The sequence below is a fragment of the Neopelma chrysocephalum genome, unplaced genomic scaffold, assembly GCF_003984885.1.
Source record: "Neopelma chrysocephalum unplaced genomic scaffold, ASM398488v2 Primary Assembly neopelma1_22, whole genome shotgun sequence".
NCBI classification, from domain to species: domain Eukaryota; kingdom Metazoa; phylum Chordata; class Aves; order Passeriformes; family Pipridae; genus Neopelma; species Neopelma chrysocephalum.
In genome coordinates, this window is record NW_020897689.1 from 24,134,507 (window position 1) to 24,152,031 (window position 17,525).

The window sequence follows — 17,525 nt, forward strand, 5'->3', positions numbered from 1 at the left end:
CTGAAAAAAGAACCCCTAATTACTGGCACAGGTGTTAAGAGGCAATGTTAATTTGTGTTCGTGTGGAAAGCTGCATGGTTTGAATCTGTCAGTATTGTGACAGTCTCAAAAGTGTTCAGCAGCTGCTGACTTACCACAGGACTGGAATGGCCAAGTACCTTAAGCACCTTGAAACCTTTCACTAATCCCACTTGCTTGTTAGAACTCCAACCATGCAATAGGAGTCTTAGAATCAGATGGCACTACACGTTCACAGTGTCTGTAATCTGCAGTTGTCTGTATAGATGGAGACGGATCTGTTGCCACTGCATATTATGTATATGTTCATAATATATGCATCTGTAGAATATGGATAAGCTCATTTATTTCAAAACCGTTTTCCATCTCTGGTTAAAGGTTCTAAATTTTAGTCAGTCTCATTTTACTTCACTTTAAATGAGACTTCCACTGACATAGTAACAACAGAAATAATATGTGAATTATGTGTAAATTAATATGCTGATTAATTGAGAATTTAATTAATTTATTAATATCGATAAAGTTATTACTATATTATGTTCATGATGTATATAATATAATGTTACTATCACCTAACTATATTATATAAATTAATATAATAGAATATTACAGTGTTATAATACTGCTTAATATACTGATCTCTTATACCAAATGAACTGCTTTGCTAAACGAGCACCTTTTTTTCTTTCCCTCCTCTCCCAGTGATCTGGACCAACAGTACATCAACTATGTATTCAGGTAAAATGAATAGGTCTTTGATACACCATAGCTGGTTTTATGTGGTATATGTTTTCATTTTCAACCGTGGCTTGTTGAGGAAACTCATAGCTACCACTACTTAAATGTATTAATTTAGAGGGACATTCACTGAAAGAACAGTGCTAAGCTGAATGGCTTAGCAGATGAATTTTTTTGGCTCTGGTTATGGATGGATATGCCAATATACACCTGGGAAGGTAACGAGGTGTTAATTATGAATTTTTAAATCACCATGTGCACAAGTGATCTATCATTTCCAGAAATAATATTGACAGAGTAACTCCCTGGCAATACCCCACTTCAGAAAATAAAACTTGTACAAAATTGCCAGAAGGAGAGGTAGTGATTACAAAAGTACTGTGTGCAAAAAACATGAGCAGTAACTGATTGTTCAGAGTGCTGTTAGTGGGATTGAGTAATTCAGACTTTCAGTTGTTTTTCTGATTTGGAGATATAAAAGTGGCTTGTTATTTTTTAGCTAGTGAGAGAGCCTGAGTCACCGACCATATTCCCCTGCTTTTTTAGATTCGGTCCTTTCCTTAAAGAGCCACACAAGTCAGAACATTCAGTGTACTTGGCTTCTGTTGGGTTTTGGTGAGGCTTTGTTTGAAGTAGGACACATAGAGACTTGATTAGGTTCTCCTCAATCCATATGTTGGATGCCCATTCTCCTCCATCCATATGTTATATATGTTGGCATCTTCTTAGGATGGTAGCTAAAGTCATACAGGGGCACTATGAAGTATGAATAATAAATTCAAAGAAAGGGTAGTCAAAAGGAATGAAAGAGGGAGCGGAAGTTAGGATAAGCATAACAAAAGTAAAGTTGTGCTTCTCTGTTTGATTAGATGGATGACCACATGAAAGATCATTGATAGGAAGACATCAGGGACACCAGTGTAGGAACATCAGTTCCCATTTATCTTGTAACATCATCCATATGATAACAGTGCCTCTCTTTCTATCTTAGTTCAATCAAATCTCCTATTTCAATACATAAGAAATGCAGGCCTGTGATTTTGCCTCTGTATGATTCCAGTGTCTATTCACCAGGGTCCCATTCATGGATAATATCTGAATATCAGTTTGCTTGAAGTGGTCTCTTGTTTAAATCAGTTGTTTTCCATCTATGCAATGCACTATGAAATGCAAAGCAAATCAATTTTACGCAAAGGAGGTAGGTGTGTTTATTGAAACTTTGGAAGAATTAGTTGTGGAATTTGCAAATAGCTGCCACATGCAGAAATAACCCATGAAGTCTTGAATGAGCTGTAGCTGTTTTTCTGTGTTGAAGGGAAAATAATTAAATAAGCAGTAAAATCGATTGATTTTTCATTTGGCAGTTGCCTCAATATGGCTCTCAGTTGTCATTTTAGTTGAAAATTGCTCCTGGGCCTGAACCTTTAAATTCAGACTTTGGCTGAAGGTCTTAAATTTGCAGCTTTGTTTGAAAAGTCAGGGCTGGGTTCCTTCTCTGTTAATTGGCGATTGTGGTCCTTTGGAGTCTGTGAACTTGTGTCCAGTAGAGAGCAGGAGTTCCACATTACATGGAAAGTATGATTGTTTACTTGGAAGCTTTCGAAAGGGAGAAACTTCTTGCTAAGGAGCTGTGAGGTGCAATGGTATGTATTTTAAAACTTTTCTTTTTACAAAAAACCCAAACAAACAAATAATCCAACAGTGGATTTGTGCAAATTGGAAGATGGCTATTTTCAGCATCTGCTTAAAAACAAAAATTTGTTATCAAATCTTCCAAAGATTTTCACCAATAAGAGGCTTAAAGGTCAGCATTGCTTATAAGATGGTGGTGCAAAGCAGTTGCTGGAAAACAGGTGACTGAGAGGAGGTAGCAGACTGGATACTTCTTTGTTTGGCTTGGGTCTATGGATATCTATATGTGTTTGTATTTCTATGTATTACAGAAGCTCACAGTCCATAACATTTGGACTAGGGAAAACAAGCAGTACCATAGACAATGGGATAAGTGACATCTGAATCCTTTTAGAGTTTTAATTTGTCATAATGGCTGACGATGTTTGAAAGGGTGTGAAATTTGGTGGAAGCTCTTTCCATGTTTGCAACCTCCATGACATGCCACCTCCAATATTTAATGGGACTTAAATCCTGCTGCAGAAGGCACTGGCGGGGTTTGTTTCTTTGTGAGACCTTCGATAAAGCTGTTCGGAGTGTTTGAGAGCTATGTAGAGCTGTGTACACAGAGCTTTACTGCACAAGCTTAATTTCTGTAGAAAACAGTCAAAAATATTTTTAAATCTCACTGAGTAGAGGAATATTCTCTGAATGAACTCTAACTCCTCACGAGCAACTCTGGGTCAGAATTACTGTAAACGTGGGTTTATCTCTGTGAGAGGGTACCCAGCGCTAAATTCTGTGATTTAGCAGGTGTTAATGTATATGCTGCTTCCTTTACTCAAGGCTTCTTGAGGACTGTTTTGGCCATGACAGAATCCCAGTTCCACCTCCAGAACAGGATACTATAATGTGTACTGGAGATCTTGTTTATACAGACATGATTGTATGATTCTATGATTTATGAAGGAACTTGCTAGTGTGGTATTAGTGCAACTTTCTCCTCTTAGCACTATGATCCGTAGGTCTTTAAAGCTGCTTATTTCTAACCTAAATCACACAGCTGGTGTGCGGCTGTGCGGGTAAAAGAAAGCAGCTGTGTAGGCACAGACAGCTAGAGTGTAGAATCATTGAATCATTTAGGTTGGAGAAGATCCTTAAGATCACTGAGTGCATTCACCAAACACTACCAAGTCCTACATTTGCTAAACACCACATGTATATGTCTTTTAAGTACCCTTGGGGATGGTGACAACCACTACCCTAGGCAGCCTGTTCCAATGCTTGATAACCTTTTCAATGAAGAAATTTTTCCTAATATATAGGAAAACATATAGGATTGTAACAGAAGAGGCTGTTCAAAGCATTTCTGTTCAGTATGAAAGCACAGTTGTACTCTGAGTGTAGAGACTACCTGCATAGAGCAGATGGAAAGTTTTACACCACATTGCTGGATGTTAGAATGTACCAATATGTTAGAGTAAAAAATATATATTCAGATTAAAAAGAAACATTAACTGTATTGGCTTTGTTGGATGTTTCCAGAGGTGCAACTGAAATTAGCAAAGTCTCCTAACATATACTGTCCTTACATTCCATGCACTGTTTCTTGTTCTAAAATCTGGAACCGTTTGGGAGGGAAAGACATCCTAAGAAATAGGAACTTTCCAAAACTAAACAGATCTGAAGAAATATTTGCTGATGTTGAAAGTGTGGCGTTCTTCTCTCTTCATCACTTACAGCACGATTATTAAATGGCTTTTAAAAAGGGAGCAGGCAGCAAAGTGTAAGAGGGAAAGCAGAGCTGTGCTATGCAGAGAAGGGAGGGGTGTGGCAGTACCCAACCCCATCCTGTTCATCCCTCTCCCTTGTGTTTAAGCATTTGGGGCAGGGAGAGGGAGGAAGAGAGAGGGGCAATATACTTCCAAGATACTCCCTCTAATTCTCCAATTCTCTTGATCCCACCTCAATTTTTTACTGCATTATTGTATTTCCCTGTACTCTGACTTCTGCATTGGTGTTCTACTTACTAGTACTTTTTCTAGTAATCTTGTATTTTCTTTATTCCTTTCTGTTCCCCCACTTTTTATCGAGAAAGGAATTTCTCCCCCCCTAGATGGCAAGAGTTAGTGTGAGGGGAGGGGTAGTAATGTCTGCCTGGCATGTTGAGGGATACATAATGTGTCTTAGAAGCACGTTGCAGCTCATCTTGGACTTTCTCCTGTGCTGAGGCAGGTAGAAATATGTTAATTCTTGTGGAGAACCTGTAAGGAAGTTTCAGTACATCCCAATATCTGTCCCAGTCTGATCTGTGTTCACAAAGGCATACCAGCTGGCCTAGCAGCTATTGGTGAGGAGAAAACAGACACTTGAGAGTTTCAAATGGTGAAGAAGTAACACTGACAAAGGTATGAGGTAAAGACTCTACTCTTTGCAGCTAAACTACATCTGGATTCTGGAGGAGCTGTCAGTTTTGCGAATTAAAAATGCTGCAGTAGATTTTCTGCATAAGGGGAGGGCAGCTTTGCAGGCAGAAATTAATATTCTTGCTGACAAAACCTCTTTTTAGCCAGAAAGGAAACTCCAGGTGACCCAGCCCTCAATATTGAGTACAGGGAAAAAAGAGAGGAGCAGAGAAATCCAGCGCAGGGGTTTTGGTTTTGCTGCAGCCTGGTGTCCAGGCTGTCCTACTAGAAACCTTTGAATCCCTCATCTGTTTTTTCAGCATCTTTGTGTCTTTTCTACTGATGCTCTGTTCAGAGCAGAGCTACAGTGCAGCTGTAATGCCATCTAACCCATTTGCCTTAGCCTGCCCCACACTTCACAAATAAGATTTTGTTTTCCTCATATGTTTTCTTTGGTTCAAAACCTGGGATGTCTGGTAGGATTATCAATTCCTCTTGGTTGCAGAAGGAAGTTTCTCTCTGAGTATTTCCCAATCTCGGTGTTTTTTTATTTAAAATTTAATAGTGCAAAAAAGAAGTGGAGTAACACAGTTTAGTCCTAATTCTCATCACTGTTGATACAGTTTCCTTTGCCCTGCCAGTCTCTTGTTTTCTCTGTTTCTCAATCAAAAGCAATAGACCTTTGCTTCCTTTTCTCTCTTTAGCAGGAAACTGAGGAATTGGGCCTGTTTATTGTGAGCTCGTCTTGGCATCCCATGCAGGGAGAGCACCCGTGTGTGGGGAGGAGTGTTGGGGGGGAAATTACCTACTGTAAGTGATCTGCTTTGCCTTCTTCATTATCTTTGTGACAACCGCATCATTTAAAAACATGTATAAATATTGGCAGTGTGAACGTACTGTACCAGCTGATGCCTTTCAAAGACATATAGAATGTGAAGCCAAAAATACCTGCCTGTCTATCCCTCATAAACCCTTTCCTTCTCCAGCCCATTATGTTCCATGGCTGATTTCAGTGACAAGCTCCCCCTCCGGAGCTTCCTTGGCCATGGCATTTCCATGCTCTTGGCAGTTCGTTTTGCTGCTGGTGCCTCTGTGAATGACACTGGAATTCACCAGAGCTTGCCGAGGGCAGGTCACCAAGTGCAGTAGCCTGGTCATGTAGAGAGCTGGGACCAGCTGAGTGAGCAGGTTTTGAAAGAGTGGCTGTGTTAACACTGGAAAAGGGAGTTGGCCTGGAATGCTTTAGCATTCATAACATTAATGAATGTCTTTTTATCTCTCTAAGTGCAGTGCTTTCTTCTTTTTTCAAGAAGAAGACTCTGCAGATGCTCTTTTCTCCTTCTCCCACTTATCCTTAGTGTTTGTCATGGATGTGTGTTGTTAATTGAAAGAAGGTGTAGCTCTACTTTGGAGACATACATGCTCCTCCCATCTTACGGTGCCCCACAATATGTTTTTGTAGCCTTCTAGCCTTGGAAAAAACTTGGAATGAAAAAATTTGGGAAAAATCAGAAATTTAGAGGAAGAATCAGTAGCACTGAAAAAGGCTCTGTACAGCCTATGCTGCAAACTCAGAGGATGAAGTCTTTGTAAGACCTCAGGCATCTTAAGTGATACTTCATGTAAAGGACTGGTTACAGTTGATTTGCTTGATCACTTGTATCTTTCTGAAAAATCATTTGGGCTGTTACTTCTGAAAAATCGTTTGGGCTGGTACTTGGTGTTATTTTCATGTGTTTTTAAACTTATTTAAGTGCAGTTGTTCTGGCATAACACAGAACAACAACCATACATTGCAGCTTTGGTGGTTTAAAAATGGGACAGCAGGAAAAACTTCTTTGCTAGGAAGGTAGGTAGAGTGGCCCTAGGACAAGTTACCAGAGACATGGAATCTCTATGCTGGTAGATTTTTGAGACAGAACCACAGAGGGCCTGATCAAATATTCATGATAATTCTGCTTCAGGTGAGAAACTGTATTAAGTGACCCCAGAGATTCTTTCCCAATCAACTTTGTTTTTCTTTTAATTGATACTTATGCCTCAGTTATTCTACTTAACTGGAATAAGTTTCACCATGAAAAAAACAAACACAAAGCTGTCAATTTATAATGTTCAGCCCTTGTCATAAATTCTGTAGTATCCAATTAATTAATTTTTTTTTAATTTTCTAGTGTGGTGCTGTTGGCCTCTGCATCCCATCCAGCAGGTGAAGTGTATTGAGTTGTTTCTTTTTTAGGTTTTCATATTGCCTTTCCTTTCCGTGCATGTTTCTAGAGACCATACCCTCTAGCATTTTGGGTATGACCAATAATATACTATCGTGTAGGAAGAATGTAGAATGGTGTATAACTTGGTGTAATTTGCATGATATAAAGAAGCATTTATATCATATATATATATAGCATATATATATGCTATATATATAGCATATATATATAGCATATATAAAGAAGCATTTAAAGAAACATAAATTCCCCTTTTTGCCTGGTGGTGCATATTGTGTACATAGGTATCCTCTCCCCCGCCCCAGGATAGACATAAATGTTAAGCAAAACAGTCCTGAATTTCAAAAAGTGAAAGATGGAGCTTCCTGCAAATCTGTAGAGCCTAAAGGCCAGAGAACTCCTGAAAATTGTTGCTACCAAGAGCAACCAGGGCCCAGGTTCCTGGAAATTCAAGTACTCAAGAGCTCTACTTGGTCCTGGGAGAACTTAAACTTCTCAACATGCTACGTGTTAGAGAGTTCAAATGTCAGAGAGGGAAGCAACCACCATATGTGTGTGTTTCCTGTTACTTCAGTAGGAATTATGACAAACTCTATAAAAAAAGAAGTGGATATAATGCATGTCTGTCCACTGGCAACTGTTGCTTAAGCAGGATCTTCTGTATACTCACAGAGAATACTTTTACATATCCCTTTTCCCTTTTTCAGCCAAAGGCAGGAACTGGCTAAAAGCAAGGTCAGAAAGAAATCATTAAACACACCAGAAATGTGGAAAGCATCATAAATGAAAAGTTAGCCAACTGTAAAGGCTCAAAGGAATGTTAAACTAATAATGTTCATGTAATTGCTTTTCTCTTGCTTGTAACAGTGTTCCACTGAGTATATTGCTTTGTCCCTCAGGTGATCTCTTCAGTGCCTTGGACTTTCCATTCCTGTACTTCTACAGGTTTCATAGCAGCTGCTGTGCCAGGTAACGTTTCTGTAAAGGACATGTAAATGTTTTCAAAATAAGAGAGCACATTGACTTCCAACCTTGACTCTCAGTTAAAAATTTTGGAGTATGTAAAGCCTCAGTTATACTAGTTTCTGCTGGCATAAACCAGTAAAAATGCAGAGAATATACATCGGTGCATATCTGTGGATATGCATTTGAAGGCCTGAGATTCAAATGTGCTGGAATTTTATGTGTTTCCTTGAGTGAGTGCATTCTGATCCGGAGAGTACCCAGTCACCAGTAAAATAATTTTTACCAAATGTAGCAAAGCTTTGATACATAGCATCTCTCAAATGCTTCTGAAGTCGGATTAGCCCTAGTAAAACTTGCTGTTTGCAGCGATTACGAAGTATTAGTCTTCAGCAGTATATGGGTGTACATGGATTTATTTGCCTGTACATCTTGTTATTTGGCAGAATGCTTTTTTTGGGTAGAAAGGAGAGGCTTTAACAAGCATTCCATTATTTTGAGAAGCAAAAGTTCGTGGCCTAATAGCATAATTCTTACAGGACAACATAAATATGTTTCCTATAGATCTTAATTATCTCAAAAAAAAATTATTCCCATCTTTCCCCTCCAGTCTTTTGCTAAATAAAAGTATTTTCTTTCTAGAGGGGGAAAAAAATCTTTTCATGCTAACTGATGGCAAAAATATTTCCTCATTTTTAGGGTTTTTCTTACTAGTATCCAGATTTTCCATTAAAAGGGGATATTAAGAATGATTGTTAAATAATTTCCAATGTACATAGATTTTTGTTATGAAAGTGACTTTTTTTCAAGGGTGGACTATCCACACTGCAAGTAGCTTGTAGTTAGGTATTTTTTTGTGAAGGCAAGGTCTAACTGCAAGCACTAATGGATATCTGTCTAGCCCAGATATTCTTCTCTTTCACTTCATTAGAATTTTAACACTTGTGGCCTCCCACTTCTGTTTCCATTGCCCCACCTTCAGTAGATAGCACAATGCACTACAGGAAGGGGAAAAGGACTGCTTAGATGGAGAAACAAGCATCTCAGTTGCTCTCCTACATCTTGTAATCCAATGTCTTTGTAGACATAAAGGATATGGAGGAAAACCTATACAATGTAAAGTAAGGGCAACTAATACAGCCAAATCTACTGCCTCTGCAGAATGTCTGAAGCATTAGCAGTGAGGTGCAAAATGCTCAATCTATATAACAAAATAAATTGATGTTAATTGTGGCATCAGTATTTAGGTAAACATTCCCATGTTTTGCTGTTTCACTGTTTATCTCTGAATTACACTAAACATCTTCAAATCTCTCTGACTAAAAGCCCTTCACAGCAGAAGATCTGAAACAAACTCAAGCCAGCTACTGGACTTCAAAAAGTCTGGGCAATGTTGGATCGTTGAACTCACTCATTTCTCAGAGTGGAATGTTCTACTGCTCAGCACTTCCTCTTCTGCAACAAGTTGCTGAGTTTGGGCCTATCTTTATCATCAAAGCAGCATTTGCTTCCTTGTCTTCGGGCATAGCAGATAGTCCTTCAGAGTCTCATGTTATGGCTCAGTGTAAGAAACCCTAGTTCCTTCTACTCCTGGGAAGTTATCTTACCTTACTGTTTGGTACCTGTACTGACATGTGGCTGAGATGGAACTTTGCCACGTGTATTGAGCAGGAAACAGCACTTGGCTGATATACAGGAGCCCAGCATGGAAAATTCTGACCCGGGGAGCCACCATTTTCTGCCCTTCCTGCTGTTGTAGAGAGGGGACCAACTGCACTGCATCACTATCCAGAACAGCATACCCTCTGCAAATACCAAGGCACTTTTTACTTCATCACTTGTATGCGGTATTGATCCTATCTCCTTTCCCATGCAGCTTCCCACAGTACTTCGTAATCTCTTACGCCTCACAGTAATTTTTGCCTTACGTATTTTGAAGTCCTTTTTCTATTCCCTGCTTGCTGGTTTGCACTATTCCGCTGGTTCACAACCAGTGGGTTGTACGTATGTCAGAAGTGAAACAAACTCCCGAACCAAGGCTCATAAGCTCCGTAAAGTCCAGTGAAATGTGGAACAGTTTCCTTTAGGGTACTCTTGGCTACAGGAGCATTGGGAATTGCTGTCAGATATGACTTGAGAATCAAAATTCTCTTAATTGTCAGCAGAAAACTTTGGAGCATCCTGTTCCCAGCATTACTGAGTCATCTATTTGTTATGCAGTAGAGATGTATTTGACTTCCTAATTGGAATTTAGGTTTCATGAGGTTTAAGCAGCTTGAAAGCTTCAGGCAGAAACTTTCCACTGGATATTTTTTCAGTTCAAGACTCTGTGGAGGTTGAAGTAAGTTAGTTGCCAAACATGTGTGGTTCCTGTTGAAATTAGCATTGCTGTTATTCAGGACCATTTCAAAGCCTGAAGTTAATATTTAACCTCATGTTTCCAATAATCTCTACTTTTCTGATTATGCAAGTGCATTAGAGACCAGCCATAAGAGCGTCAGACTTACTTTACTCAGATTCTAGTCACTGACTGAACAAAACCCAAGATGTACCAGACATAATGTAAGCTTCTTGTCCACCAACTTTCTTTACCCAAATGGGATTAACACTGCAGTTCTGCAAACCAAGGTGCCTGTAAAAGGTTGTTTAGTTGAAATTAGGAGACTTTTTTAACAAGCTTTCCCTATCCCTTGCAGTGGACTGTTGGGATTCTTTCTGATGTTGCACACAGTGAAGCTAAAAAGCAGCACAACCTCAGGGCAATATGCAGCCTGGAGTTTCCTTGCAAAGGTAAGAGACCCTCACAGGAACACAGTGGATCTGGGCTTCTCCCGGGAGAACTGAGGAATTTCTGCATCTCTCTAGTTTCCCTTGCTGTTCCTACTTGACACTCCTAGGGCCTGTCTGTGCAGCCTGCATGTAGAGTTGAGACAACAAATATCAGGTGCATAATACACTAGGATCACTAGCTGAGATGAAATACTGTGTATAAACTGAGCACAGTGCTTTCCAAAGCAATCTGTACTTTCCAAAGGTGTTTTGGAGAAGAGTACTCCTTCTGAAGTGTGTGCAGCATACCTTACCTGAGCCAAGAGTTAAAACTAGTTCCCTGAAGTTCAGTACCAGAACTCCCATTGATTTTGGAGCAAGGGAGAGATGTGGGTGTCATTTGCCTTAACATTAACAAGGCTTTTGACGGTATGTCCCACAATATTCTTATATCTAAATTAGATTGTTACAGTCTGGATGGACAGACAACCAGATGGGTAAAAAAATGATGATCAGGTTCAGAAGGTGAAAGTTAATGATTCCTACTGTAACTGGAGGCTTGCAACAACTGGAGTGGTGCAGTGGTCCGTCCTGGGACCCTTCCTGTTTAATATCTTTATTGAAGAATCAGAGGTGATAGAGTGCACTCAGGTTTGCAATGGACAATAAATTGGAAGAACCAGTCAATAGTGCTGGAGGACAAGGTTGCCATCCAGAGGGATCTGACAGGCTAGTGGAATGGGCTAATAGAAATCTTAGAAAATTCCTCAAGTACAGATGTGAAGCCCTTCACTTGGGAAGGAAGAGTGCCTGGCAATAATACAGCCTGGGGACTGCACAGCTGGGAAGCAGCTCTATGGAAAAGGACTTGGGGATTTTGGTAGACAGCAAGCTGGACAAGATCCAGCAGTGTGCCCTGGCAGCTGCTGGATCGTGGGTTCTGCTTAGAGTAGCATAGACAGTAAATTCATGGAAGTGATCATGCCCCTCTACTCAGCACTTGTTAGACCACATCTGGAATAGGGAGCCTTGTTTTAGGCGCCTCAATATAGAGGAGACATTGATAAAAAGGAGTGAGTTTAGCAAAGAGCTGCCAAGAAAGCCAGGGGACTGGAGCACTTACCTTTAGGGGAGTTACTGCCGAACCAGGCTTGTTTGTCCTGGAAGAGAGACAACTCTGGGAGCACCTAACAAATAGCAGCCACCCAGTAGCTATGGAGAAATTATCAAGAAGTCAGATCCAGGCTATTCACAGTGGTGCTTAGGGGTCTGTGTGTAAGATAAAAATAAAGGTTCAGACTGGGTATAAGGAAAAATTATTTCACCCCAAGGACAAGTCAGGCAAGGGCAGAAGTTGCCCAGGAAGGCTGTGCAGTTTCCATCTTTGAAGGTTTTCAAGCCCCAGCTGGATAAAGCCCAGAGCAACCCAGTCTGACCTCCTGAGGTCCATTCCTACTGGAATTATCCTATGATCTGAGGATTTAGGGTCTGGCTGTGCTTGATTTAAGTTATTAACAGCTGATTTGTTAAATTATTGGTGATGAATGCAGTCAGAAGAGCTTGTCAGACGCCTTTTCCCTGGTTAGATTTTACTTAGTTTCATCACTCTCAGCTAGGTCATCTGAAAACCACAACCTTCCTATGTGGTTTGTGATCACAGCTTTCCTACTACAGTGAAAAGAAGCTGTTGCTTTACAAAAAAAAAGTAGACTTGCATAATATACTTGTTTAGAAACTGTAGTCAAATGAGTCTGGTTTTTCTGGGGATAACAAGAAGGGAGTGATAATGGCTTGCTTTGTGCTTTGCAAGCTGTTCCACACTGTACAAGTCTCACCAGTTTGAATTTCTTCCAAACATTCTGACTGTGCAGATTTCAGTACCTTAGCTTTCTTCTCTCTTCTTGGTAGCAAGTCAACTGATCTAAAACTTGCTCATGAGTCTTTTTTTTTTTCGTTTAACATTCTGGGTTGGAGGTGGGAATAGCTGCCTCTGCTAGTGGGTGTGGGTGTTGTGTGTCAATGAGGGTAAATGGTTCTACATGTGGTATTTATGACCTATCTGAAAAAACTGCAGGCAAAGATGTGTTGTGAAATTTGGGTCCTTCCCAGCTGAAGTGGATCAGAGCCACAAAGTCTGGACTGGATCAAAGCTTTCCCAAAGTTCAAGGGTTTCTAGATTTGTGGGGGTTTGGCTAACTCTAGAAATAAGTTAGACAAAGTTTGTTCTAGCCACTGTTGTCAATGAAATGATGTGCCTTTATAGCAACTGAAAATTTGCCCCTGTGTCACTGTGAGGATATAATCTATTTTTCAACCTTAAAAGTGTGTGCTTTTTAACATGCATGGTTTAATTATCTTGTTTAGGAAGGTTTTTGTAACAGAGCACATTAATCCTTTTCCTTTTGTTGTAGCTTCTAACTGAGTGCTCAAATTATGTCTTGTTTTGAGTTCAAAGAGGGGAATAAGTTAATGAAGACATGAGATTTGTCTGTAGCACTAATAATTTTATCAAAACTAGCAGTTTCCCTATGTCTTTCACTACTGTTTTAAAGCTTGCTATCAGGCTTATTTAAGGTTCTGCCGTACCTATCTGGGGATGCGTGAGGAGCATGGAGGAATTGCTGCTCCAAGTACTGAAATGCAGCTGATTTGGGATTAGAAGTCAGTGAATGCTTGAAAAATTTGGAAACACTATACATCAGTTTTAGAAAGGGATCAAAAGACACTGCAGAGACAGACACAGATAGGCAGAAAGCAAGAGCTGAACTGGAGCTTGCCTGAAGCATAGAGGCTGATCTCCCAGCTCCTACAAAATTTTCCTAAGGAACCTTCTATCTATAAGGAACTATAAATTTACATATGGGGTAGTTAAGAAGAGTCCTATCTGTATGATCACTAATGCTGCTTCCTGCAGGTGTTCGAAAGTGTTAGAACTATGTACTGATCCAACTCTGCACTGCATGGGTATGAGAGTTGTGTCAATCACATCTTAAATCATCATAAGTGCAGAAAAGCAGTATTTAACTAGCACTATAAAAATCTGTTTAAATCAAAATGTGTGGCTCCTGTGGAAAAAAAAAACCCAACCAACCCAAAAAAAAGGAATTAAATTAATGTGGATAAAGAATAAAGGTAGAAAGTATTTGAGTCTGGACTTGCAGAATGGTATTCAGTGAAAAAAAAAACACCTCTGGTCACGACAACAGCTTTGCCTCCCCACATGAGCATTTTTCTTGGATTGAGTAGTGCCCTAGATCATCCTCTTAATCTCTCAGACTGACTGGAGTTTTCACCAGCAGTTGGAAAGGAGCAGCACTAGAGGCCAGAATATGTTTATCTTGCAAATGAGCCAAGAAAGGAGAATGCTGTAGTCCTCAGACAGCAGCACAGGCCTCTAGGGAGGTGCAGAGAATCGGAAAATCTGTTTTCCATGTGGATGCTTTGTACCTATATGACCGATGAGCTGGGGCTGAGATTGTTGCCACAACTTCATTTCCAATGAACTAACTATGAGATCTGATCAGGCCTGCTTTGCACATTCAGGGAGACATTCTTTGTGAAGCCCACATATTTGGCCTCCTCCCCTTTAATTTTTCATTCACTTATAAATCGGTCGTAACTCGTTTTTATGATACTTACTTTGGCTGAGGCAACTTAATCAATGTATGAGGTTTTTAAATTCTTCCTTGTAATGATTTCTGACAGCTTTCAGAGCATTGCTTTGTGCAGAAACAGACGAAGCACAGGTTTCATCTGTGTATGTAGTCCAGTGTGATGTTTATAGTTACAAATGCTTTCTGCACTTTTTCTGTGAGAGCAAATAGTGTGTGTCTTAGTCATATCTGTATAAATTCGTGAGAAATGCCAAAAAGAATCACTGAAGTGATCTGTATAACAAAAAAAAAAAAAAAGCTTTTAGGAGGTCCAAGAAATATTAAATGCTTTGTCATAGCCTTGCACAGATTTAATCCCCAGAAGAGCAAGGATTTGAAGCTGTACTTAGATTTCTTGTTTTAATTTGAGAGCAGTGCTGGTATCATGGGTCATGCACTGGAAAGAAAAACTGGAGCTGCTCATATACACAGACAGAAGCATCTGGTGAGAACACTAATGAGCTCTAACAGTGCTGTCAGTGAGTTTGTTTTGATTAAGTCTGCCAATCTATATCTGGTGATGAAGCCTGTTAGGGCCTCTAAAAGTTAAGTAGCAGAAATAATTTAAATAATAAAGAGAATGGAAAAATTCAGCAAGATACTGGTTACTTATGAATTCATATTGCTATATCATGTTTGATGTTATCCTGATAAACTTATAGTAGGGAATTCAACTTGTTCTCAGTAGGAATCTGTTGAGGCAGCTTGTTATAAAGAGGAAGAACAAATGAGAAAATCAGTGGATTTGGGATTCTCTCTTTCTTCCTCCCTCATCTGAAGAAACAAAATTGAATAACTGAAATCAAGTTGCATTGAGCTTTACACTGGTTTTCTTATGCATTGTTTGGAAGAAAATTCAGATTAATCAGATCAAGAGTATGCAACTCTTTTCTATATGACCATCCCAGGCACTATTATGTAATTTGTAGTTTATCGGAACATGTTGGAGGCTCCCTAATACATAAAACTATCCCCTGGCAGCTGCTTTGGTTCCTTGTTTGTTAACTTTAGACGTGTTTGCCTCAGGTCATCCTGTGTTTAATGCTGGCTGCCAGACGTTGCGAAAGCAATTTTGCAGGAGTGTCTGAAAGCATATCTCATCCATGGGTCCTGTGTACCTAACTGTAGCCCACTATACTTATACCCCAGCAGTTTTAATCTTCCCCCAAAATATATAATGGCTATTCAGAATCCCTTCTGCTATTCAGAATGACTCCTGGAGTCTTGGATTTTATATTTTGTGTCTGTGTGTCTGCTTCTTTGCTCCCCATGGTGTCTTGAAGAAAATGGATACACTAGATCCCTCTTCATGTCAGTGCAAACAAAAAGGATAATATCCATCTTAATGATTGGAAAAGTATGGAGGATTTTTATTGAAGCAGAAATTCTCTTTTTCCTGCTTCTCATGAAGTGGAGAAGCCACAACTGCAGGTCTTCTGAGGCTCCTAGGCTGGTTGTGCTCACTACACCTTTCTTCACAGACTGTTCACATTTTATCTGCTTCAATTCCAGGTGCAAACCAAGAGAAATAAAATTAATTCATACTTTCTTTTCCATATTTTTGCAGTCTTAAAGCCTCTGCTAAAGCATGTGCTTCTATTTGTATATCTCTTAATTCCTCTCTCACTGCTGCTTCGCATGCAAGTGCTAGAAAATATTCTAGTCCAGAATGTCAGTTCCTTACTTCTGTTGAGGGCTATTTACTTGCAGGAAATAAGTGGTGCTCAAGAGTCCTGCCATGGATACTTTGTGAAGCAAATGGATCTCCTTGTTCTTCGCTGCCCGAGTGGATCAGGATTCTGTGTTTAAAAAGTCTGTTCAAAAATTTTATATGTATATCATAACCAGAACAAGAATGTGTTTGGTTTTCTGGCACTTGCCCACTTGGTTATACTGTAGACAGAAAAAGTGTCTTCTTTGCATGCTACTGGGCTCAGGCAACAGTGACAGTGAGATTCTTGGCTGAAAATCACATTGCTTTCTTGGCTAGGACCTCATAAAGCTTTATGCAAAAATGTCATAAACTCCCACTGAAATTCCATAAACACAGTGTGGTTTCATTCGGCAAAGATCCTGCCCTGTATGCAAGACTCTCTCAAGATCTCTCTTCACCCAACCTGGAGAAACTGTGCAGCTGTAAGCCAGGGCCCCAGGAGAGAGGGAGCATTGTGTGCTAGACCCACCTGGGCTCTACTGGTAGGAACTCTCTGTGGCACCAGCATGGTTAGAAGTGTGTCTCTAATCTGAGAAGGAGTTTCTGTGACCCTAAAGCTTTCAAGGATGCCAGGAAGGGGTTCATAAGAGCAGAAGTGACCTGCTTCCATCTACACACGTTGCGTACTGTAATGCACGTGGATATGCACACATATATGCATAAAGGTAATTGAAAATGGTAACAATCCTTATTGCTTTGTGATTGGTCCTCACTGTATGAAATATGTACATTATTCTTCATACACATAGTTGATTCCTGTGAGTCACAATGGGGACTATGCAAATACCTTGGAAAAGAAAATGTGTTTCTCAGCTGAGCTTGACAAGCAGATAAGGCAATCAGTGTGCACTTCACTGCATATGAAGAGTCTATAAAAAAGACCAGTTGCTGCAACCTTAAAAAAATACAGGGTTTTGGGTAGTTTCCATGGAGACAGCTTATAGTTATGTTGTAGCAGCCAACACTAATTACACCATATAATTGTTAGAAAGACATCAGTCTCCATAACAACTACTTTGTGTGCTGCATGACCACTAAGCTAAGTGACACAGGTTCCCTGGGGCACTAATGCAGTTTAAGGAAGCTGTCTTATAAGAACAGCTGAGACTTGTTGGAGATTTTGAATCTCCAGGTAATGGAAAACTTCAGTATTTTAAGAGACGGTGTATAGGGCTGCAGTTGTGTATCCATTGAAAATGCTAGCTACACAGCTTTTGGGCATAACAAATAAGTCACACAAATAAGTACATAAAGTTATGTGTTATGACTTGGAGAAAGTATTGCAGCACACATCTGTGCTCTATATAATAAATCCAGTCTTAGCAGACGTTAATTGATAGATTGAGCCCTAAGAGATGCTCTGAATTAGTTTGTTTCCTTTTATCCATTATGATATCCATTTGAAGTGTACATTTGGTATTGTCATTTT

The 17,525-nt window shown here is 39.8% G+C and overlaps 1 protein-coding gene across 4 annotated transcripts in view; it reads left to right on the forward strand.

The window, feature by feature from the left end:
* Positions 1-17,525, forward strand: part of TMEM241 (transmembrane protein 241) — a 55,902-nt gene that overhangs the window by 19,635 nt on the left and 18,742 nt on the right. For all 4 annotated transcript variants that reach the window (XM_027675228.1, XM_027675218.1, XM_027675232.1 and 1 more), the window contains exons 10-13: positions 721-756; positions 6,944-6,978; positions 7,897-7,966; positions 10,657-10,750. In XM_027675228.1, the coding sequence (XP_027531029.1) occupies positions 721-756; positions 6,944-6,978; positions 7,897-7,966; positions 10,657-10,750 (235 nt within the window). The remainder of the gene's footprint in view (positions 1-720; positions 757-6,943; positions 6,979-7,896; positions 7,967-10,656; positions 10,751-17,525) is intronic.